The following is a 24,101-nucleotide window of genomic DNA, read 5'->3' on the forward strand; positions in this document are numbered from 1 at the left end:
TAACTGGAAGTGTCTTAACAATGGCTGGCACAAACTGCAGCCCCTAACTGTAAGGTTTTTTTAACAATGGCAGTCACGAAATCTTGTCTCAGAGCAGCCTGTAACCGACACAAGTTGTTCTCAGAGCCACATAACTTGTTTTGGCCAAATTGAAATTATTATATTCGAATTTTAATGTCATTTGGAAAGTGTGGAGTATTCACGACATGATGAAGACATCGTATCAAGTTCAATTGTAGTCTACTTCATACTTATTAGATTTAACACCCAGCCCGTAAGTTTTTGGTGGTTTTGTAATTTTCATACAATTTACCTACCCCTAATAATACGTTCATAAACCCAGTATAGCTGGCATTCAGAAGACTGATGCCTGTAAAAGCACTTTGAAAGTTGAAAAGCCAAAACTGAAAGAGAAATGTCTTAGATAAAAGCTAATGCAAAGTTCGAAAGGAGGATTAGTGGCCCACAGATTATTTTTTCACAACCTTATCTCACGTACTATGGTTTCTATTTCACAATCGTATCTTCCTCCTGTGCTGACCAAGGTCTAGACTTGATGCTGACAACCAAAAGTTGGATGCTTACGAAACACCTTCAGAATTGATAGGACTAAATTGAGAAGAGAAATATCTCTTTACAATGGCAAAGAAAGAGTTTTTATTAAGAGATTAGTGGCCCAAGTTAGGGCTGATAAAAATTGCCATAGCTGTCGGTCTTTCACGTCAACTAGGCGGGGTATTGGGAAAAGTTTTCAACTAGCAATAATCGCACCTCGGTTAACCCTCATTGGTTACGATACTGCCACTGCGCAAAGCTGACGTCTTGGCCCACCAGATGGTATCTCACTCCCTGGACTGACGCCTGGGATCGAAATAATATAATTCCCATGTAAATAATAAATCTTTCAAGCATTGTAAAATTGATTTAAATACTTTGAATTGCTTGCAGATTGATTTGCAATCAATCACTCAATTTATTTATGATGTATTGTTACAAAATTATATCACAAACATGGGTTAGGCCTAGAACTCCCATGTTAATAATGGGCCTTCAAAGTATTAGGCTACACAGTTTTAACAGCTTTGAATGGCTCACGGATTGATTTGCAATCCATCAATCAATATTTTTCTGAAGCACTGTCACAAAATTACACCTCACGCATACACTTAGGCCTAGGACTTTTTGGTAAGCCCTTGTTCAGAGTTAGACGAAGCCGTTCTTATGCCAGGTTCGTAGTTTAACAACCCTGTTAAAGTCTTTCCCATCGAAAATATGCATATATAAATGTATTCATATTTAAATCCACCAACTAAAGGTAAATTCACTCTCTGAAAACATAAATATTCTAAATTGTATATTCAATTCCATTCCCATGGAATCGAAATAAATTGGTTATGCTTACTCGCCGGTAACTCGGACAAGAATTTTGTTGAACTTGAAATTGAGCTGGCCTTATGCCAGCACCGGTGTCTATGAGCATTACAGTTATAACGCCAGACGGTATAAACTAATCATTCATTCATTAATTGTAATTAGGCTTACGGGTCCCTCTTCTGCACACCAAAAGTAAAATTCTTTTCAATTGACTGGTTCATCAGTTTTGTGAACAGAACTACTTAAGAGTAAATCCTTTCCTTTCCCATGTGATGTTATTTCCCCTTATTACTATCAATTACATTTCTACACATCAATCACCTGTAATTTGCTCAAGGTGTAACTGAAGAGCAGGTAATCCACTGTCAAGTAAGTCAACTCGTTCAATCAACTCGTTCAACTTTTAGTTTTAGTAAGGAACCTTCTTGTCACCCGGTTAGGAACAGTGAAATTATATTATTCTAGGATACAATCCATGCTTTAAAATTACTTATTTCAAATATATAACTTTAAATATTCCTGGATTTACTGGGTTATATCAACCGCAAATTTGAATGCTCGGCTAAGTAATCTAAACTTGAGACACAGAAGCACGTAGGCATATCTAATGTATCCCCAGAAACTGGAAAAATGTACAGGTTAAGCAAATTTGAAGGCTATAACACTACCCTTATATCATCTGCTATATATACATGTAAATGTGGTATGGACTTTTTTTCTTTCTTTAGAGCATTTGAAAACCCTTATGACAGAGTCAAGACTTGTACACAAGAGGGCTCCAAGGGGAAGAAATCAGCCTGAGAGAGAGAGAGAGAGAGAGAGAGAGAGAGAGAGAGAGAGAGAGAGAGAGAGAGAGAGAGAGAGAGAGAGAGAGAGAAATTCATGAAGGAATAGAAAATTAAACCGATACACCTGACATCAGCAGAGAGCAGGAATGAATTTGCTCCTCGCTTAAATAATTGTAGATTAGAAGATTCCACTGGACCAGATAAACCATTCCACATTTCAGTTGTAGCCAAGACAAAATAACTAGGAAAGTAAGTAGTGTTATACCTGATGCTATAAAACGACACACACTTTGCAGCAGCAGCCTGCCTAGTGTTGCGAGCAAAAACAGCTAGGTCAGGTACAGTAGTGACCTGCCTGGGGCTAGTTTACGGTTTACCTGGGCAACCGTGCAACAACCAAATCCTCCGCATAAGTAAGTAGTTCGACCTCGACCCAACCACATGATCCACTCATTCTAGCACAGAATTCAAACTCTTCACATGGAGTCTTCCCATCCCTCTCACGTTCAATTTGCCACTACAAATCCGGTCGCTATTATTGATTTGGTTAAATTATGTGACAATGAAAGTGAATTGTGTTTGTTTCTGATGAAAAGTGGCCTTTTAGGCTATTTTTGTGGTCTGTATGAACAGTGTAAGGAGGGAACAGTTAGTCTTGTCAAAGATGAAACATGAAGAAGAATCGACTTGCCAGAATGGTCTGACAATTCCGATTTCAAATAAGGTACGTGTGTTTTTTATATATATAAGGTGGGTACAGTACGATTCTCTTGGTTAGGATAGTAAATCGTCGATAACTAGAGGTTAGGGGTCAAATTTTGTCCCTGTGGGAAGGGCGCGCAGCGCAAAATTATCGTTTGCCAGAACATACGTGCTTGCCAAGAATCTTTCAAAATGCGGATAAGGCGTGGAGCACTGTTCCCCCACGCCGAAACTGAAATCAGAAATGTGTAAAAAATGACTGCTAAAATTTTGTGATAAATTTATTAGTTTTCGTCTCGTCACCATTTTTGTTGTGTCCCTCCACCAATTTTCTTGTCAGAGCTTACTGCCATCTAGTGGTAGGTTCTGACTAAAAAACTGGCTGAAGATAGGGTTGCCCTGGTAAACCATAGCCGCTCCCTGCCTAGTAGTGCAAGCAAAAACAGTTAAGTCGGGTAGTAACCAGCCTAGTCTGTGAGCAAAAACAGCTGGGTCAGGTAGTAACCTGCCTAGTGCTGCAAGCAAAAACAGCTAGGTCATATAATAACCTGCCTAGTGTTGAGAGCAAAAACAGCAAGGTCAGGTAGTAACCTAACAAGTGCTGCGAGCAAAACAGCTGGGTCAGGTAGTAACCTACCTAGTGCTGCGAGAAAAACAGCTTGGTCAGGTAGTGATCTGCCTAGTGTTGTGTGCAAAAACAGCTAGGTCAGGTAGTAACTTGCCTAGTGTTGCCAGCAAAAACAGCCAGGTCAGGTCAAGAAGAGTGCAGAGGATTTCATGGGACTATAAATCTGTTGAAGGGTGATTGCTAACTATGAAAGGAAATTCTAGCACCCTTAGTTCAAGAAAAAATATTAAATTAGCCTATATCACAAAGTAGCTACAACTTATTAGCCCAGCCTTGTTATGTCTAACCATAATTTAGCTTGGAAAAATAGACACTGTTCTCAGAGTTGACCATCAGCATTCAGCACTGGAGTTTTGAGGTCCACATAAACTTGACTAGTTCTTATAAAAAGTCAGGCCTTGAAAAGTTCCTTGTATCCATATACAGTATCAGTCAAACGAAGTGTATGCAACTTGTCTGTGCTGTACATGCCACTAGCAAGATGAGTGGGATACTTCTGTAAATTCCTTTGCTGTTAACAATTTTTAAAATCTGCTTGATTTACATTTCGGAACAGATTCACATTACGGTCAGCCCCCTGGATTCACGGAATTTTCTGTGGAACCTATCTATAAATTATTCGCAGGAAAACTCACTCATTTGCGGATTTTTCTTTCGCGGATACTCGCTATTTGCGGAATTTTTGCAGTTATATACATATGTAAAGGTACTAATTTTCAAATAGTAGTACTGTATTAATAATATGATTAGTACTGTAACAACAGTACATAATAATGTACATTAATAATAATACAGTAATAGTAATAAAATTAAACAATAGTAATATGTTAAATAATAAGATTAAATAATAATAATAATAATAATAATATAATTTGGCAGCAGACCCTCTTTTAAACAGGTTTTATTGAATACTGTATTATTGCTGCTTCAGCTGCATTTATTTTGTAGAAGACTTTTTCTATTTTCCTTACTGCGGACTTCTCTTCATTGGAGGTGCGTGCTAACAGCTCGCTTATATTTGTCACCTCATGGGGGAAAAGTAAAAAATCTGGATTCTGCTTTTTTATATTCTATACACTTAGAATATTATAACTATATAACTGCTAAACACCTGTTGCCGCGATGTTTCGACAGACTCTTCTGTCATTCTCCAGCGGGAGCTAGTAAAGGACTGGCAGGTTGCATAGGTCCTTCCGAATTTATACACGGGCTTCAGCAGGGGGTCATGGACAGCGAATTTGGATTGGTTGCAGTCGGCGAACTTCAAGCCAAACTTCTGCGGTGAAGTATGATCCTGACAGATCTTCGCAACCTGGGAATATCACTCATTCCAGCGTTCCCATTGGCCTGCCATTGTGTGATGTCATGCCGACTGACATCATCGGTAGTTTGGCTGCTATTGGGCGGAGGATGAATGACATTATTTACGCTCTCTCTCGTAGTCGGGTGGTTGTCTCGAAGGGCGCCTCGCTCATCAGGGGTGTCTCCATTCTCAGGGTTGTCATTTTCAGGTATTTGTTGGATTTGGTGGGTGTTTGGTATTGCTCTTCTCGAATTCGTGGGTAGGAGCAATGCCTCCTGTGTTGTAATCATTGTGGGTTTTCTCTCAGCAATGAGGAGCACCTCCAGCAAGCGTAGACGTCGAGGGTCAGCGGCTCTCCCGATTATACTTATATTTTATATAATACTGTCGCGGGAGATGGAAATGTTGTGGGTAGCACGGGCGTGGTTCATGATGGCACGCTCCTGGGCGTGGCAGGAGATCCTTTTAGACAGACGCATCGTGGTCATTCCAATACAAACGCCGGGGCATCCTCGGACAGGACATACAAATTGGTAGACCACGTTCTTCTGCTTGAGAGGGTCTCTTGCTGGCGGAGAGGGGTTATTCTTCACCACAAGATCACGGGTGCGGCGGTTCTTGTAATAAATTACTAGATTTATGTTCTTACTGTCTTCGGTCGGGGTGACGTTCTCCATGACTATTTTCTTCATGGAGCTCTCATCCTCACGGTACTGGGGATGCATCCGGGCCTTATAATATATCTTGATGTCATCTTGGGGGCAGGTTGTGCGCTCTCACCGCTATACCATTTTTCCCGGCCAGTTCCAATTTCTTTGTTGATGAGTTTGGTGGTGAAACCATTACAGTATTCACCAACATTTGTGCAGCACATTCAAATTCCTTGTTAGTGTCTTTCCAGGTAGAGCAGTGGGAGAGGGCCCTTCTAATGAAGGTCCTGACCGTCGTATTTTTAAACCTAGCAGGTCACTCGCTATCTCCATTCAAGCATTGGTGGATTTCGTGTAGACTGATGTCTTCAAGTTCCGCTCCGTCTTTGTGACCATGACGTCGAGGAAGGGGAGCCAGTCGTCTGTGTGCTGAACTCGACAGTGTAGTTCAGCAAACTACATTGCTGGAACGTCTGACGACGGGCTTCAACCTCCTCTTCGCTGTCTGCTTGAACAAAGACATCGTCGATATACCATGCATATTTCTTAGGCCGCTGGATTCTCTCGAAGACACGTTCTTCTACAGTGCCCATGTAAAAATTTACAAAGAGGACGCCCAATGGGGGGCCCATCGCAACGCCGTCCTTCTCTTCTGTCTGTACATGTGCCCTCTCTGCGTAGTGAAAGGCGCCATCTTCGTACAGATCCCCAGCAGAGCCTTCAGGGAACCTTCTGGGATGTTCAGTGGGGTCATCGGTGGGTCTCTGTACACTCTGTTCAGGATAATGTGGATGGTTTCATCCACCGGTGCGTTGGTGAATAGACTCTCTACGTCCAGAGAGGCGATGGTTCCTGTGCCCGAGGAGTCTCGAATCACTTCGAGGAATTTCACGGAGGACTTCAGGCTATAACTGCTCGGGACGTAGGGGGTCAGGATATGGTTTAGTCGTTTGGCGAGGGCGTAGGTCGGGGGAGGTGTTTGGCTGATGATCGGGCGGAGGGGGTTACCAGCCTTGTGTGTCATGACATTCCAATACAGGTAACCAAGGTCGAAGTCACCTGAGATGGGAGGAAGATGGACAGCATTACTGGCAGCATTCACAGTGCTGATGATCTTATTAACTACCCCCTTGATGTCTTTGGTGGGGTTCCTCGTCAGCCTCTCGAATTTCGTCGTGTCCGACAGGGTGGCATCCAGTTTGTCGAAATACTCCTCCATACATATAAGGACAAAAGCTGCTGTCCAGTCGAGCTAGACTATGGCAGTTGACGTTTTTCTGTGTTATTTTACTTGTTTTACAAGAGTTTAAGGTAATATTTTGCCGGCCAGCTGTAGCTAAACTGTGCTTTACCTTTGAACAGTATAGGTCGGTGCACGGGACCCATTGGTACTGTCATGCAGCCTTCAAAGGTCAATTACATTTTAGTTACAGCCGACCACCAAAATACTATTTTGAATTCTTGTTTAGCAGGTAAAATAACATAGAAAAACGTCAACTGCCATAGGCTAGTTCACCGCGGACAGCCGGCTGAGAATAACCTACATTTGACCCCACAAGGACTAGAACTACACATGGCAAAACAGTGTAGGTGCATCACTGTATCGTCGTGTTTAGTACAGTACTAGTCCTCATGTGGAATTGGAGTTCTGACTGGAAACGAACTTTTACTATGCCTACTAGGCCTACAGTAACCCTGACCCCTCACTCTGCATTCACTCCAAAATATGCAGTTACCCCTCATAATTAGGCCTATGGTGAAGAAGGACAATATGTCACTGCTGTGAAGGAGGCTGGCTACCCCATTGTCAGTGATGCCTGTGCCCAACATGCAAGGCTAGTTGAGGATGACATCTCATGCATCACTGTGGTATAGAGGGGCAAACAAAGCCAGCAGGTCAGGCAGGGCATCCTAAGTTAGGTTAGGCTGGGGTATGAAAGGTTATAATGCCCCTCTGCACTTTAGGCTACTCTTTCATGTACAATACTTTTTACCTAAAGTTCCCCTGTAGGCAAACACTTCACATGCCCAACAGCACAATTATAATCAGTTCTTTAGTTAATTACAGTCGAGCGACAAAAAATAACGGTAAATTCTTGATAAGCAACAAAAATACTATAGAAAAAGTCAATTTCCCAGATAATACCAGACGCGGAGTTATTAATTCTATCTAGGCAGCTGCTATTATGTCTAAATTTTAACAAATGTAACATTTTCACCTTAAAGCGAAAGCCACTTAAATCATAACTTATAAACCTGTCCTAAGTAAACTAAGGGTAGTTTTGACTTTACCTTTAATATGTCGAATGCAAAGAGGTCTTGCCTAAGCAGCAACAAGAGGTCCGGATGAACATTGTGTAGCTTCAAGAAGACACTTGAACAGGTCTGGTACCACAAACACATTAGACCTAATTTTAACAGTGATTACGCCTCTTACTGTTCCTTGTAATATCACAGATTCAAAGGGCTTGGCCAGTTTCACTTTTTGGACAATCGAAACTGACCTAAAATTCAATACTGACGGTAACAAGTGAAGAAATAAACTCAGGAAAGTCGCAAGGAGGTAACACAGGAAATAACTTCACAATGTGGAGCTAACGCAGTGTTGCCACTTTGGAATGACCGAAATCTCACAGAATCGGGATTTTTTCCCCACAAAAAATCCACAAAATGCCAAAATAATTCTCAAGACAAAATGCTCCAAATGTTGATATAAAAACGAAGTACGTATAGAATCTTTATTCTCTGAAAATGATAAATTTAAGAAATAACATTTTATGAATACTATCAAATACTGAAATGAAGCTTTTAGATAGCAACATCATTTGCAAAAGGAAATAATTTTTTGATAATATAGTAAAATAAATTTTGCAAAATTTTAATGTTTGCTATTAACTTTTCTTAAGTACAGTATCAAAATATTAAAATGAAGCTTGTATTTTGACAAGTATTTGCACAGCTCTCTCTCTCTCTCTCTCTCTCTCTCTCTCTCTCTCTCTCTCTCTCTCTCTCTCTCTCTCTCTCTCTCTCTCTATCTCTATATATATATATATATATATATATATATATTTATATATATATATATATGTATATATATATACATATATATATATATACACACATATATATATATATATATATATATATATATATATATATATATATATATATATATATATATATATATATATATAAATTACATATATATATATATATATATTACAGCAGTTTCAATATATAGCTTTTCATACTGATATTTCAAGGCACTCTCCGACAGAAGCGTTTTGCATTGAAATTCTTAAGTTTATCATTATTCAGTTAAAATTTTGTACACGATTCAAAATAGATGGCTACTCCATACTTCAAAAGTAAAATAACCTCCACCGACCTTACACTAAAGACGGTTTCTTAGTTTAGGGTGAACAACACTTCTTCAAGAGGTGATAGATAAACAAGAATTTTGCGGTCAGGTAAGTTCTCTTCAGAACATTTTGATAGGTGGCTGGGTTTATCTGCATGAGACAGCGAGGCATTCTGATAAGATCTTGCGTAATCTTTGTATCATCTGCATTCTTTGTCTGAAATATTCTGTTGACTTTACCTACCACATTCAAAATTTTCCTAACCAATATAAAGTGCAATTTATGCTTCTCGTCCTTAAATATACTGCCTAAAATTATACATGTACAAAAAGTTCCTTAGAAACAAACATATAAATGAAATTTTGAAGCACCCACAATTACCTTTACAGCCTTCAAGAGTGCTAATCATCTAGTAGTGCCCAATCCAAGCAACATTTTAAGTTTCAATGTTTTCCAAAATTTCAAAAATACCTTAATACTCCCTGACCCCTTCTTACTTCTAAAAAAAACAAGAATGAGTTCCCTTTACCTTGAAATCTGAAATCGCAGGAAGGAATTCTGAAATTTTACCAGAAGAGACGTGAAGGGAGTGAAACACTCACCAAACTTATTTGACTTAAAAATACCTATTCTTTCCATGTACAATTTGAGGTAAGTAGTTGCAAATGCCATAGAATTTCAACATGTTTTATGTTCCCACAAATGTCCCCTTTTCTTAAATATTCCCACAAGAGATTCTACAGATTTAATGAATAAATGCTCCCACCACAAGCCATTCCAAATTTCCACGTAGGGTCATTTTTCCCACAATTTTGTGGGAAAATTCCATGAAGTGGCAACACTGCATTTTTTTATATTTCTACAAGAAAACCAATAGATGGCCTATATGGTCGTTGTTTAAATATGATCATACAATTCAATCTGAAATGTAAACTGTCTAAATCTTATTTCCTTGCACAGACATTACTATATCCGTAACTATGCTCTTTGTTGCATTAAATTCTGTTCACGAATATCATAATTTCTCACAATGCATCATTCATAACATACCCAAAATTTTTTTGTCTTTTCTTCTTAATATCTAAAAGTGGGACAAATCTAAGTTTCCCTCACGATTATAATTTTATTTTCCAATGATGGATGTCCAGGTACAACACAAACAGCATTTAAAATAGAATTTTTTTTAAATATAAATTGCTCTGCGGTAGCTAGTCTTCTTGTCTCTATTTTGAGAAAGCTTCATACGAAACTCGACTCGTGATAAACCCGTGAAATAACATTCATCCCCATCTGATGACCATAACAGTCTCACTGACCCATAATTTCATTTTTTATTATTGGATGTTTAATATAGCCTACAACGCAACCAGTTTCATTGAGAAAAAATAATTTTTATTATTATTCCGTTCTGTAGGAATCTTCTTGTCCCTATTTTGAAAAAAAAAACTTCATATCAAAACTTGACGCTTGACAAATCCGTAAAGCAGCATTAATCATCAACAAAATATGAAGAGCATTTTCCTTCTCAAACGTCATGATGCTGATTATCAGAAACAAAAATAGTAATTTATAGACTCATCATTGATGGGAGGAGGCTTCATCCGAAACTTGACGCATGCTGAATAAGTAAAACAGCATTAATAATTGACAGTAAAAGAAGATATAAAAAGAGATTTTTCTCTAAAACATCATGATATTGATTATCATAAATGAAAATTGTAGCTTGCTGAATTATCACTGCTAATAAATGAGACTCTGAGTAAATGAAGACGCCTAGAAAAGTTAATTGAAGTTGAACATGCATGATAAAATATATCATGTTGTATTGTATTGTGTTGTCTCAGACTTTGTATATTCCATGTAAATGGCTCTGAGCTGAAATAAAGAATATTATTATTATTATTATTATTATTATTATTATTATTATTATTATTATTATTATTATAGTAGTCTGCTAAACACGGCGCCCCGCAGAGCCTCCGCCATGTTTTAGTACCGGGGATGAACGTAACAACATCAACAAAAAATTGCATATTTCTCGTTATCTCGGTAGATTTCTCAGATTATCTTACCTGTACAGAGTTATAAATACAATTTTCATATATTTTTAGCTAAAAAATTTTATTAATAACCCCATGAAATTAAATTACAAAAGCAACACTTTCCCTAACAATATATGAATGTGAGGAGCCGTTCCATAGGAGACTCCACATTAATACAACTATTCCAACCAAAACAGACGTCACAAACTTCAAATGTCATTTCTTCTTTTAAAATGTCGCCTTTGTGGATTATAATTGAAAAATTCTAACTCAAGAATGTTATAGTTATCAAAAACTTCAAATACAGGAGTGGTCTTTTAATTTAAATAGTGATGCGTAAGTCAAAAATAACTGTAGATTAGAATAGCCTTATCTGAGCTGATTCTAGCTTAGGCAAATTTGTTGCTCGTCAAACCTCCATTTTTATTTCCATACGTCACAGTAGATTTTGATTTCTCAGATTGATATTCAAGTTGATGATCTTTGCCGTTGTTTATTAACGTTTTTAGGGAAAAATTGTAATAGGCTAAGGATAATTAGGCCTACAGTGACACTTCTTAACCTAACCCAGGCACTGGGGGTAAAACTGAAGCCTGCTACTCTGCCCCTCTGGTTTTTCGTAAGTACTAGTTTATATGCAGAATGGGCGCTGTATTTAGTACCAGCCCCTTGGGGATGATCTTGAATACATAAGCAAAAGACAGCAAATGCCATAAAATAAACAAAAGACATAAACAAACAAAGGTGGATAATGTCCCGGTTGGCGACTGGTTGGAACCAGGCTGCGGTAGTAGTCTCCAGTTTTACCTACCGTAATTCTATATATTAGCTCCGATCCTGTTTTTACCTTTTCAACTGGTTTTTTCTACACTTTTAGGGATTCTGATACTGGCGGTGCATCTGTTTATTGTCGGCCAAATGGAATGTCCCTTTGCCGTGTTTAGTACTGGCCCGGGGGTTGTTGGGTACCCATACGTTAACAAGTTATTGCACTTGCCGGACGGGATATGAACCGTTCGAAACAGACGTACCCGTGCTCTGTCTTGTGAAGATCGGGTATGGAAACCCCTTGTTGGATGGACTTCAGGGGTTAATTGCAGGTTAATTACACTCGAGCGCCAAAAATTAAATGTAAATTCATAATTAGCAACCAAGAAACTGTAGAAAAAGTTAAGTTAGAAGGCAGTCGCCGCCGGAGCTACTGTATAGTTCTACCACCATTATTAGTTTACGTGCAAAATGCGTTTATCAGGCAGAAAGTTTCAAATGAGTCAGTGGCTTACTGGTCTACTGATTGATTGATGAAAATACTTCAGGAATTATTTGCTAATGATAGTGTTGTCATTATGAAGAATGGCTTAGGGTAGCACATTCAATTAAACATCTGAAAAGTCATCAATAATGAATTTGGCAGTATAAATGAACAAGGGCACAATATCTGCATTGTATCAGTATATGATAACAATGGATATTACACTGAGGAAAAGTTTTTGCAGTTACCAAGATAAAAACAAAAGCGATATGGCAATGGAATGAGCAATTATAGGCAACTTGTAAAATCAGAATGCAGTATTTGTTAGAGCCCAAATTTAACATGAATTATACATTAATGTATTGATCACCAGCAGCCTACCTAACCTGACCTGGGAGCCATGACCCTAGCCAGGGGTGCTCCAACTCAGAATCTCCAGCATTACCCTTCATGAGGCTTGAAATGGCACTGGGGCTCTCATCTGGTCTTACCACCCTACATCAGCTTTAACAAAAGTTATAGTGAATAAATTTTTGTTGTAGACACCATGTGATGGGTCTTGGTGGTACAAGGCATATTATTACAAAATCTTTTAAAGAAACTTGAATGAAGGAAATAATCTTAAGTAGCAGCTGTTCATCAATATATGAGTATCGTATGTGAGCATAATGGTGGACTATTTTCACACAAACATTGCGATTACAGAGTTCAGAGTTAGTTATCCTTCTAGGCAGCTATTTTTTAATGACGAGTATGTGATTCGTACCACAATGTGTACTTTAATTTTCAGGTGAAAGTTATAACTAGTGACTTGGTACCTCTACCTGTCAACCCATTTTGGAATAAGTATGTTAGTGAAAGTGTAATTGGTTTGTGTCTACAAAGCTTGGGAATTATTTTCTGCATTTTGAACAGTATTCTCATGCTACTATGCTATGTATTTTTTTTAAATTGTAACAAATGCCAAATTGTGCAGTATGATATCTATTAATTGTAGTATTTATTTTTTAGGGTGGTTTGTGGACACTATGAAATAGTATATGAAATGAGGGCTGTAATTCTTGCTGCTGGATATGGGACCAGGTATGTTGATTGCAATTTTAGAAATATAACGATTAGACTTTATGGTTCTGTGCATTATTCTGGCTCTGATATTTATACACTTTGCTGGTGAGGGTTTTATCCTCATGTAAGTCAGTCTACCAGCCACTTACTGATTAAGTCACTGTTCTCTGGGCAGAAAATTTTACATCTTTTCAGCATTCATATTTTATGATGCCTAATTTGGACTAGTACAAAAGTCCTTTATTCTTTCAATTTCTATGTACATATCTGAAAACCAGTCAGGATAAGACACTGTTATAACAATTTGGCCAGGTTAGCAAATGTAGTCAGGCATTTTTGTTCTGTTTTTGTTCATGCTAGACATGCCTGCTAATCTTGTACTTTGAAATAAACTGATTTACTTCTGATTACCCTTATTTGTATCTTTTCGTAGTCCTTGCTTTGTCACTTATTAATTGTTAATTAACTCATTGGTATGGCCATCAGATCACTGGCATGAGCAATGACTTCTTATATCTAGACAGTTCTTACAGAAAGAGATGAACAAAACTTCTTTGGAGACCACTGTTATGATTCTTAACATTGTAAAAATTGGTAGGCAGCATGTGGCACAAGGTCTGTCAAGGTTCACCTCTTACAGAATTGATTCCTGACAATTCATTGACATTAATAAGGCAGTCAAGGGTGATATGAATCAGTGGTCTTTAGCTCTAAACACAGCTTTGAAGATTACACAAGAAATAATTTAAGTAATAACTGGATCAAAATCAAATTGTAACTTGATGTTCTCTTATTTTTGGACATTGCTGAAGAGCTGGGGTGATAATCACCTCCCTCTTTAAAAGCCACTGGATGTTTGAGTTTGTCTTATCTCAGTGTCATGAAGTAAGCTTTGATAGATAAAGCAAGAAGTTTCTCATGTTATTGATGTCGTGCCCATTATAACTGGTAATCAGTGCTTTGGTTTCTTTACCAGACTACCATCAAAGACATTGTATATATGAAACAAAGATTGTTTTGTTTTTTCTGAAATCTGGAATGCACAGTACATAAACAGCAAATAATCCATTTTGCTAAACTCAGAATACTTGATATTTATTGTCTCCACATACAGGTTAGAGCGGGATTTGAAGAATGATTCAACAGGCTGTTATACTAATCTTATGGGTGTTCCAAAACCTCTGTTGCCCATTGGACGGAAGCCCCTCATTAGTCACTGGATGGAAATTTTTGAAGGAGTGCCTGAGATTACCAGTATAGTTGTAGTGGTGAATGGCCTGCACAAAAATAAGTAGGTTTTAATTCACTACAAAACTCATGGGTTTTGATAATTTTTGTACATCATTAAGTTTTTAATTTTGGAATAATTCTAATGCTTACTGTATCTATCAACTCTCAAGCCTTTTGCAAGAGATGCATACCATGGGTCTAAAAATCATGCTTACACACATTACTATTTATTTATTAATCATATTAATAATAAGAGATGTTTGTTTAACAAAAAACCCATTACAGTACTGTAATTTTAATTTTTTCCATTTTGTGGTCTCGACATGGTCCCAGACATTGCAGTACTTGATGAAAATAAAGAAAGAAAACAACAGTCATTTTACATGTAGCATTAGGTTTACGTGAGTGCATTTTATTTATATTTTTATCTTTATTTATTAATCTATTAATTTATTTTTATATTTTCTAATAACTGTATTTCATATTATCTTCTGTAACTTTTTTACCATATTCTTTGGAAGCTTGAATTTCAAGTTAGTGCCTCTTGTAGATTTGTTCCATATGAATGGGGGTTTATCTTCAAAATAATAATAATAATAATAATAATAATAATAATAATAATAATAATAATAATAATAATAATAATAGGAACACTAGGCATGATCCCAAGATCCCTGAAAAGGAATCTGTAAAAACTAGATGCCGAAGTAGCTCCAGGACTTATGCAGAAAAGTGTGTTACTAGAAACAGCGCACATAGTGAGAAAAGTGATGGACTCCTAAGGAGGCAGGATGCAACCCTGAACCCCACACTATAAAAAAAAAAACACCCGGTCGAATAGGATGACTGTGATAGACGAAAAAATAAATAAATAATAATAATAATAATACAGCTCTCTGCTACTTTAGTCTCCCAGACTTTTGCTGTTCGATTTGTAAGGACTGCTTCTTTTCACATTACATTATAGTGTTCATCTTGTACCTTCATTTTCATTGTCATTTTTGGGTAATTTTGCTGTCACATTGTGTTAATTTGTGAAACATTTGTTTTCATTGGTGAACAACTCCTCTTGTATAAAGCATTTTCACGCCATAATGGATGCTGGTTTGACTAGTAGAAAACTTTCAAGTACTGGTTATATTGTTTGTTTGAAGAGGAAAAACATCTAGTGCATCTGTGCCAGTCTAGGGTTAGGAATATTATTCCTTCCACTTATATATTTGGTTTTTGGTATATTATACAATTTTAGATGTCATTGAATGCTAACTAGTAGCGAACAGTAGGCTTGTGAGTTTTTCCAATAGTTAGCATCTGTTCAGTTTGTTGCTAACTTTAAGTTGTTTGTATGGAATGCAAATCCCTGTCTTTTATGTGGAAGTGATCCATGTGGCTAGCTGGAATTAGTCAGTGGATTTAATTAGTGACAAGAAGTACCCATGGCTCATTGGACTGTGTGACTCACTTTTTCTTGGGCAGCTGCAGAAAGAGGATGCTTGTGCTACTGTGGAGCCATTTTCTGTGTTTGTTGGAGAGTATTTTGTATGCCTTTTTAATGAACTTTGTTGAGGCTTGCTTGTTATTTTGATTACTGATGTAGTAGTAGCTCAGCTTAATACACTTTGGGGGTCCAGCCTCTTTGATAAGTAAGAAAAGTCTGTTGAGTAACAATGACCCAATGACCCTGCAAATTCACATCATTCATAACCTAAACTAACCTGCACTTTATTCATAAGATTCAATCTAAGAGATATATCTGAAAATGTATCATATCTAAAATGGTAGTATGTATATGCAAAAGTAATCATAATATGGCAGCTGATAAGTATAGATCTGCTAAATTCTGTTAAGTTGAGGTGTTACTTGAGAAAATGGATGGCTGTTGTAAGGAGATGAGTGCTTGTATACAACGCAGTTCTTCTTGGTGAAAGGGTGTATGAGGTTGCTTTGGTCAGTCACAACTACAGATTCTCATTCTTTGTGCTCTGTTTGCAAGGATGATACTTGTAGAGTATTGTGCATAAAGGGCCTTGTAGTTTGTGATCGGTAGCATTCTTGCCTACCAAGTGAGAAGTCCCAGGTTTGATTCCTGGGTGAAAATTAACAGGTGGACGTGCTCCTTAAAATCCCATTGTGCTTCTGTTAACCTAAGCAATAAATTAAGGAAAAGATCAACATCTTTCCTTTGCTAAGTGTTTACTATGGTCATTCCACCATTGACAGTTTTTATTCATTTTTTTGTACATGAATTGTCTTTGGTGAGTCAGTAAGCCCATCTGATATATCCCCATGAAACTCTTCTTCTTTATTTGTTACTCTCATTTCTTTCTTATCAAACTCATCTCATCTTAATTACTATAAATTTAAAGCCACCTGTTGAACCTTTCCTCTTCAACTGAAACTATATCCTCTGTTTTTTATTAATGCTTCAGTCTGATAACGATTAGATAAACCGTTACTGCAGACGTCACTAGATAAAATAATAAAAGTAATATGAGATGGCTATTACAGTGATTCAGTAAGTTTCATGTACAGAGGGATCCTCACCCTGTCTACTCAAATAGTAACAAGAACTTTCTTTAGGTGTTGCTGATATTTTCCCTTTTTTTGCTCTAGGTATGATGAATGGTCCAGAAGTTTGGAAAGAAGAGTTACAATCATCAATGAGGGATCACAATGCAATGAAGAGCGATCGGGAGCCATACCTTGCATGCGGATAGGTGTCCAGGAATGCACAGAAGATGTCTTCTTTGTTGCTGGGTAAGGTGTTTTTATGTGTTTTTGTTTAGTTCTTCGTTGGGCTGGTGGGCTCCGTTCTCAGCTAGCACTCTGTTGGCCGTGAATTCGAATCTCCGAAGCCAAGAAGAATAAGATGATCTATTTCTGGTGATAATGTTCATTCAAATTCAACAATAAGCTGTAGGTCCTGTTGCTAGGTAATCAAATGGTTCTTAGCCACGTAAATTAAATCTAATCCTTCAGGCCAGCCCTTGGATGGCTGTTATTCAGATCAGTGGTCTGGTTAAACTAAGGTATATTTTTTTATGTTTTTGTTTATATGTACTTTTTGTTTATATGCACTGTTAAAAAACATGTGAGGGAGAGAATAATATACAGTATGAGGCAAGGGATTAGAAGAGGAAAGTCATTTTTAAGAAGAGGAATAAACACAAGCACTTGTGACGGACTGAGGAGAAAAGCTACAAGAACCTGGAGAATGAATGAGTCTAATTTACCACCTCTTATCTGCAGTGAAAAAGCAAATTTCTGATTCCTATGTCACAACCCCATCTTTCATGTACAGTATGTCCAAATTAGTGGCCTATTCTACAGTCCCCTTTCTACAGTCTGATGTGTTTTGTTTATGATATTATACTTTTGTAATTTATTTGTGTATTGAATATATAATTTTATATTAATACCCTTGTGGTCAATATTCATAACCTTAATATTGTATTTGTGAACACCATGCTATGTTTTTGCTGAATAACAAGATGCTTGAAAAATTATGTATAGTGCATTACTTTGTTAGCAGAGGATCCATTCTGTATTGGGAATGGACTGTGTGCATGGGTTAATGCAAATAATAAGTTGGTGTTGAAAAAAGCAAAATATTTTACTTAATAGGAAATTTTATGTTCTGTGAAGTACTTTGTGTATTTGTGAATTATTATTATTATTATTATTATTATTATTATTATTATTATTATTATTATTATTATTATTATTATTATTATTATTATTATTATTATTATTCAGAACATGAACCTTATTCTTACGGAACAAGCTTACAGGGGCCATTGACTTGAAATTCAAGCTTCCAAAAAATATGACGATCATTGGAAAGAAATTACAGAAGATAATAGGAAATACAGAAATAAGAGATAAATTGATAAATATATAAACAGAAAGGTAAAAATAAATGATTAATGTACAAGGGTGAATTGTTTCAGGTTAGCAGTACATTGCATCACCCCTTGAAATTTTGAGGTTCTATTTGCTCAACATCTTCAGATATAAATGTTTCATCTTATTCAGGTTTGATTACAAATTATTCATGTTGTGTGTGTTTTCAGGGATACTCTGCTAAAGGAAGACTTCAGCCTACAGTTGATGAAATCCAAATTCAATAGCTTGAAAAAACTTCATGACGAATACTGTTTGATTGTGAGTGCTCCTGTTTGGAAGAAAATGTATCGAAGGTAAATTAACTTTTTTATTTCTACTTTGATATGAAAACTAAGTTTTAAGACATGACTTCATTAATATGGAAGAGACTAAACTGTTTTTGCATGCTTCTATTTAACTTGACTTCTGCATCTGTTTGGGTCAAAACTTGTGACTCAATTTTCGACTTCTGCATCTGTTTGGGTCAAAACTTGTAACTCAATTTTCGACCTGTTCCCTCTGGCCGATGTACTTGAAATTTTGCATGGTTACTCAGTCCTGGTGACAATACAACCTTATATGATCAGTAGGTCAGCAGTGATCTCTAGTGACCCTGCAATGATTTCTCCTAGTATCTCAGGATTTGTATGAAAATCTTCAGATTGTTCATACCTTCTGTGACTCAGTAGAATAAGTTAATAAGTCTGTGGATTTTTCAAACCTTCTTTGGTTTGACAGGATATCACATTCAATTTCGTTAGCTACAATCATAAATCAGTTACGATTTCTATCAGAACTAAAAAGTATAAAATGAAAAATATAAAAAATTATTTTAAACGCTTTTATTAAAATGCATTAAAAAGTAAAAAATAATTTTGAGACACACCAGGATTTTCTTACAGTCAATCATGTCTTCAAAAATAAAAGCGTGGGTACCAAACATGGAAGGAAATGTGGCAAGAAATAAAAAAATATATTTCTTTTCGTGTAGTATTTCCTTCAATGTTTGGCATCCTGCTTTTATTTTTGTAGACATGATTAACTTGTAAGAAAATCCTGGTGTGTCTCAAAAAATTATTTTTTACTGTTTAGTGCATTTTAATAAAAGCATGTTTAAAAAAATTTTTTCATATTTTTTATTCATGAACTGTTCTTGTAAACACTACTGTATTAGCCTTTAAGTTTTTCAGTGAAGCATATTTTTGCATACAAGGATTGAGTCATGGAGATTATTCATTAAATATCTATAGGTCAAACAATTGTGATAGTATTTAACTAAGAAAATATTTTAACTTTGATGTGCTACATACTCCAATCCCGGTATTTTACCTTTGAATCCATCTTTAAACTTTCATTTGTTGTGGGAAGACTTAACTGTTTTCCGAAGACCAGCATTGGGTATTGCTTTATTGCTGGCCAAGCCACAACCCTGGTTCCCTGTAGGGGTTTAGGCACCTCGCATAGTGAATGCAGGCATTACTTGTTCATTGCAGGGTCCCTTTGGCCCCTAGCTGCAATCCCTTTCATTCCTTTTAATATACCACTGTTCATATATTCTTTCTTCCATCTTACTTTCCACCCTCTCCTAACAATAGTTTCAACATTATTTCAACACTGAATGACCTTATAGGTTCCACAACTCTTCTTAGAAAAGCAGGATGCTACAGACCCAAGGCTCCAATAGGGAAAGCAGACAAGTATAGAAAAAGATTTAGATGAATAAAGAATAAACTTTATTAGGGAAACGACAAAGAAAAACAAAGGACATAATTACAACTATGAAGTGAGACTCATATGAACATACTCAATAAAATTATGATTGCACCCGCAGCAGCTTGGACTCTCTGGAAGTTCCTGGAGTTCAGTTATATGACTAGGGAGATCATTTCATAAATTGGTTATTGCTGGAGCAAAGCTTCTGGAAAACTGGTACCAAGCCTCACAAAAGAAAAGGCAAGATTTAGAATTTTAAATGTATATCCTGTACTATGAGAGTTTTTGTTCGCTAATTTAAGGTGCAATTCAGATGCTGAAGACTAAACCTGGGAGAATATTTAGAAAATTGGTAGAATAAATGAATTGAAACATATTTTTAGGATAGACAGGTCTTAAGAAATCATGAAAGACTATCTCATTATGCCAGTCTTTTGTGCAGCTAAAGAAGAGATAGACCAAATATGTTTCTCAAAAGTGAATTTTTAAATGAGCTGCATGTTCAGTGGTTCAAGAAACATTGTCAGTGAAAGACAATTGTCAGTGTCAGTTCAGGTGAAGAATGGATCCAATTTCCTAACCCTACTAACAATCATACATTGGGCTTTGTTAGAGTTCAGCTTCATTTCTCATAATTTGCACCATGCAGTAATATGAATAAAATCTCAGTAAAGAGACTTTGCAATAAAGAGATGGAATTTTTGTAAAAAATGTACAATCATTTGTACAAGCAGCCAACTTGTTTTGTAGTTTTAAAACTGTCACGTGATGTAACAGAAAGAGTTCAATGGAAACCAAGTTAGTGTTGATAAACAAGCTTGCACTGGTGAATGAAGTACAGTAAAAGTATTGTCTGTGATTTAGCACAGATTTTGCATTTGCATCTATGTAAACCAGAATTCCCTGTAGATGAAACCTAACTGTGCATACACGCTTCCTCTTCCAGCACGGTATCATAGAAGTTGATGACGATTGTCACGTGACAGGCTTTATCGAAAAACCTTTGCCTACAGAAACATCATCAAGATTGCAGTCTCCATGTTTATATATGATGTCAGGAGCAAGCATTCATCACATACAGGTAAACAGACTTGAAGTAATTTGGAAGTTGTTTAGTACTACTATCACTGCATTTGATGTGTTGTGTAGTAACATTATTTTGATGTGGTTAAGATTTCTGTTATGTCTGTGGTTTGATATTGCATGTGGTGGGAGACTCACTCTTCAGAAATTAGTTTAGACTCATAGCGCTCATCTGAAGAATTTGCTCTTGAATGAATGTGCAGTAGGGGCAAATTCAGGTTAGAGTAGTTGGACAGGTGGAAAGAGACTGGAGTGATTTTAAGGAATGCAATTTGAGCTAAAGGAATTTTACAGAGCTTTAGTACCATCTTTAGATTTCCACACAAGGCACACTGTCAATGGTACCCTCTTACAGGACCAATAGAAAGGAGGAGTGTTGGGAGGGAGGTGAGTTAGAAAGGAAATTGGTTTTGGATTTATCGAAACAAAATGCTGTACCTCTCCCAGTCAGAGGTACTGTACTAACCAAATCAACTCTGACAGCAATAAAAGATGAAGTGAGATTGAAACAAGCTTTTGAAGATGGCTGAAAAGGGAAGGAGTGTATGTGAAGAGTAGAATCATCTGCATGTGAATGGGTATGTTAAGTGGAGACTTAAATAAATGATGAAAAAAAGAAAAAGGATAAAGGGGAGGTTATATTCCTAAGAGACATCTTTCAAGATCAGGTAAGGGATAAGTGGAGAACCATCAGCTGTAATTAGAGAATTATCGGAGAATTATTTAGAAGATGAGCTTTGGTATACTTTCTTAGACGCGAAATTTGGTAGAAGGATATGAGTTGTCACCTTCCTCTGAAGAGGCTGTACAGTACAGGTAAATATTTCCAGTTGAAGGATAAATGCCACTGTTTGGGGTAAGATGACAATTGTTGAAAGGAAGGAAGATCTCAATTGGATATAAGAAACTTTTAGCATCTAGCTTTCTATTCTTTATTCTAACAGAATCTACAACAGATTAAAAGCATATTACATGAAAATAAAAACTTAAAGAGTTCATCATAAGCGTATTTATTATGAGGAGAATAATCTGTTTTTTTAAATAATTTAGAAATTATCTTTTTCAGACATTTTTGAAGGAGAGAGAAAACCAGCCTTTACATACCCGTGATGCAACAGGGCTGTTTGTAGCCGATCTGATAAAAAGGGTGCCAGTATATGCCTATCACACTGAAGGTCGTTACGATGTTGGTGGCTTGCAGTCCTATATTCAGTGTCATGAAGATTTCCATAAGAAATGCCAGTAAGAATTTTTTTTACTGTAGCGTAGTTTTTGTGTATGCAGTATAAAAGGTAGTTTTGTTGACTAATTAGTAGTTAGCGTTTTCTTGTTTTCTATAACTAACAGTTGGGTTTGCTCTCAAAACAAGGCTGCATATTACAGACACCACCCTAACCCTACTCACAAATGCCGTATGTTCCGGATGGCTCTTTGTATGTTGAATTGTTTGTGAGCCGGTTACTGTACTCTTTTTGCATATTCAAGTACAGTATGATATAAAATCAATACAGTACTCTGCGCTTCTTCATCCTGAACACAATATACTGTACATACTCTGAACACAATTTAACTTGCGATCTCGTTTTTTTGTATCTCTTGAGTGTTTGTAAATTGAATGTTCTCAAGTAGGGTAGTGTCTACTTACAAACGAACCATAGTTACATTTAAAACTCTTTTAAGAATGGTACTGTAAAGTGTAAACCAAAGAAACCACATTAAAATGGCTGGCTGGGTAATCAAATATGTAAGGTACCATCAGTAGCCAACTGGTTAGTTATAATTTTAATAGACATCAGTTTGTGCAAATGATGAAGGAGACAGTTAACACATAGGTCTGAAAGTAACAAATTTCCAGCTTCCTACTGGGGAATATCTGTGGTACTCAGCTCCTATATTTTACTTTCTGTATTCTTTATTATTATTATTATTATTATTATTATTATTATTATTATTATTATTATATTGAGGAGATGAGCCATGTTCATGTGGAACAAGCATACAAAAGGGGCCATTGACTTGAAATTCAAGCTTCCAAAGAATACAGTGTTCACATGGAAATAGTTACAGGAGGTAATAGGAAATACAGACAGAAGAGATCATTTATTATAAAAAGAATACAGTAAATTAATGAATTAAAAAATAAATAGATAAAAGTGTAAGTAAATTATTAAAACACAAGAATTGTTTTAGGGTAGTAATGCACTGCACCTTTGCTTGAACTTTTGAGGCTGTAATAGCACAACATCCTTAGGGAAACTTCCACAGCCCAATGGCAATAGGAATGAAGGACCTCTGGAACTGAGAAGTTCGACATTGAGTAGGTTAAGGGTTAGTGTTGTATTTGATGATTATTTTATTTTGCGGGTTTTATGGTTTCGAACTGCAATATATTTAACTTTGGGCTTAAAAAGAAAATAGAGAATACTGAACAAAATTACAGAACTAAATCTTTTGAAGAGAAAATTTTCTATATCTGCTGATGACTGATGTAAAAATGTAGGTTCTCCTAAGTTCCCTTCTCAAGGTTCAAAACACCAGGCCTCAATATTTGATTTCCTCCATAAAAGATAGGAAAATAATTGAAAGAAAATATTCCATGATATATCTACTGCATTCATCCTCAATGAAATTTGTCCTATAGGACTACAGTATGCTACTTCTTCCTAAAGTTATAAAAATAACTGCAATGTTTTACTTAGTGTTGTGTACAATAATCTCAAAATAGTTTTAGTGAGTATACACATACTAGGTACTATATCTTAAGGAGAACAAGATATATCATTGTAAGTGGCAAAAATAAAATTCAGTGAGTAAAACTGGTTAATTATCCCAAAGTCACCATATTAAGACCAAAAACCAATTTTTGCCATGATGCCAAAGTGATTTAGCAACATGCAAGAGTATTGAATCATGACGCAACAAAGTGTAACCCTGCTAGATCCAGGGAATGCCCATTCTCTGTATATGCCGTATAATACCGAGCTCCCTTGGAAGAAAAAAGGAGAGTCAGGATTGAAAAAATGA

At 36.4% G+C, this 24,101-nt stretch overlaps 3 protein-coding genes and 1 non-coding gene across 4 annotated transcripts in view; 1 reads left to right on the forward strand and 3 right to left on the reverse strand.

The window, feature by feature from the left end:
- LOC136856652 (phenoloxidase-activating factor 3-like) overlaps window positions 1-8,077 on the reverse strand; it is a 69,655-nt gene extending 61,578 nt beyond the window's left edge. The window contains exon 1 of the mRNA XM_067134660.1: window positions 7,738-8,077. The gene's annotated coding sequence lies outside the window, so the exon portion shown is untranslated. The remainder of the gene's footprint in view (window positions 1-7,737) is intronic.
- On the reverse strand, window positions 676-816 carry LOC136825063 (U4 spliceosomal RNA). The gene has a single exon (XR_010849239.1). It is a non-coding gene; the product is annotated as a U4 spliceosomal RNA (small nuclear RNA).
- Window positions 6,047-6,664, reverse strand: LOC136856688 (uncharacterized). Its single transcript, XM_067134747.1, has one exon. The coding sequence runs from the start codon at window positions 6,662-6,664 to the stop codon at window positions 6,047-6,049; it is 618 nt and encodes a 205-aa protein (XP_066990848.1).
- A 2,956-nt stretch (window positions 8,078-11,033) lies between the features above and the next one.
- LOC136856655 (uncharacterized) overlaps window positions 11,034-24,101 on the forward strand; it is a 140,200-nt gene continuing 127,132 nt past the window's right edge. Inside the window, 8 exon segments of the mRNA XM_067134669.1 lie at window positions 11,034-11,185; window positions 13,113-13,184; window positions 14,281-14,457; window positions 17,010-17,153; window positions 18,470-18,573; window positions 18,576-18,595; window positions 20,941-21,075; window positions 22,144-22,319. Coding sequence (XP_066990770.1) covers window positions 13,147-13,184; window positions 14,281-14,457; window positions 17,010-17,153; window positions 18,470-18,573; window positions 18,576-18,595; window positions 20,941-21,075; window positions 22,144-22,319 — 794 coding nt within the window. The 5' untranslated portion in view covers window positions 11,034-11,185; window positions 13,113-13,146.

Source organism: Macrobrachium rosenbergii, chromosome 36 (genome assembly GCF_040412425.1).
Source record: "Macrobrachium rosenbergii isolate ZJJX-2024 chromosome 36, ASM4041242v1, whole genome shotgun sequence".
Lineage (NCBI taxonomy): Eukaryota > Metazoa > Arthropoda > Malacostraca > Decapoda > Palaemonidae > Macrobrachium > Macrobrachium rosenbergii.

Bases quoted from the DNA above. Each gene is read 5' to 3' on its own strand.
- LOC136856688 (XM_067134747.1), bottom strand. From the start codon at position 6,664: ATGGAGGAGTATTTCGACAAACTGGATGCCACCCTGTCGGACACGACG.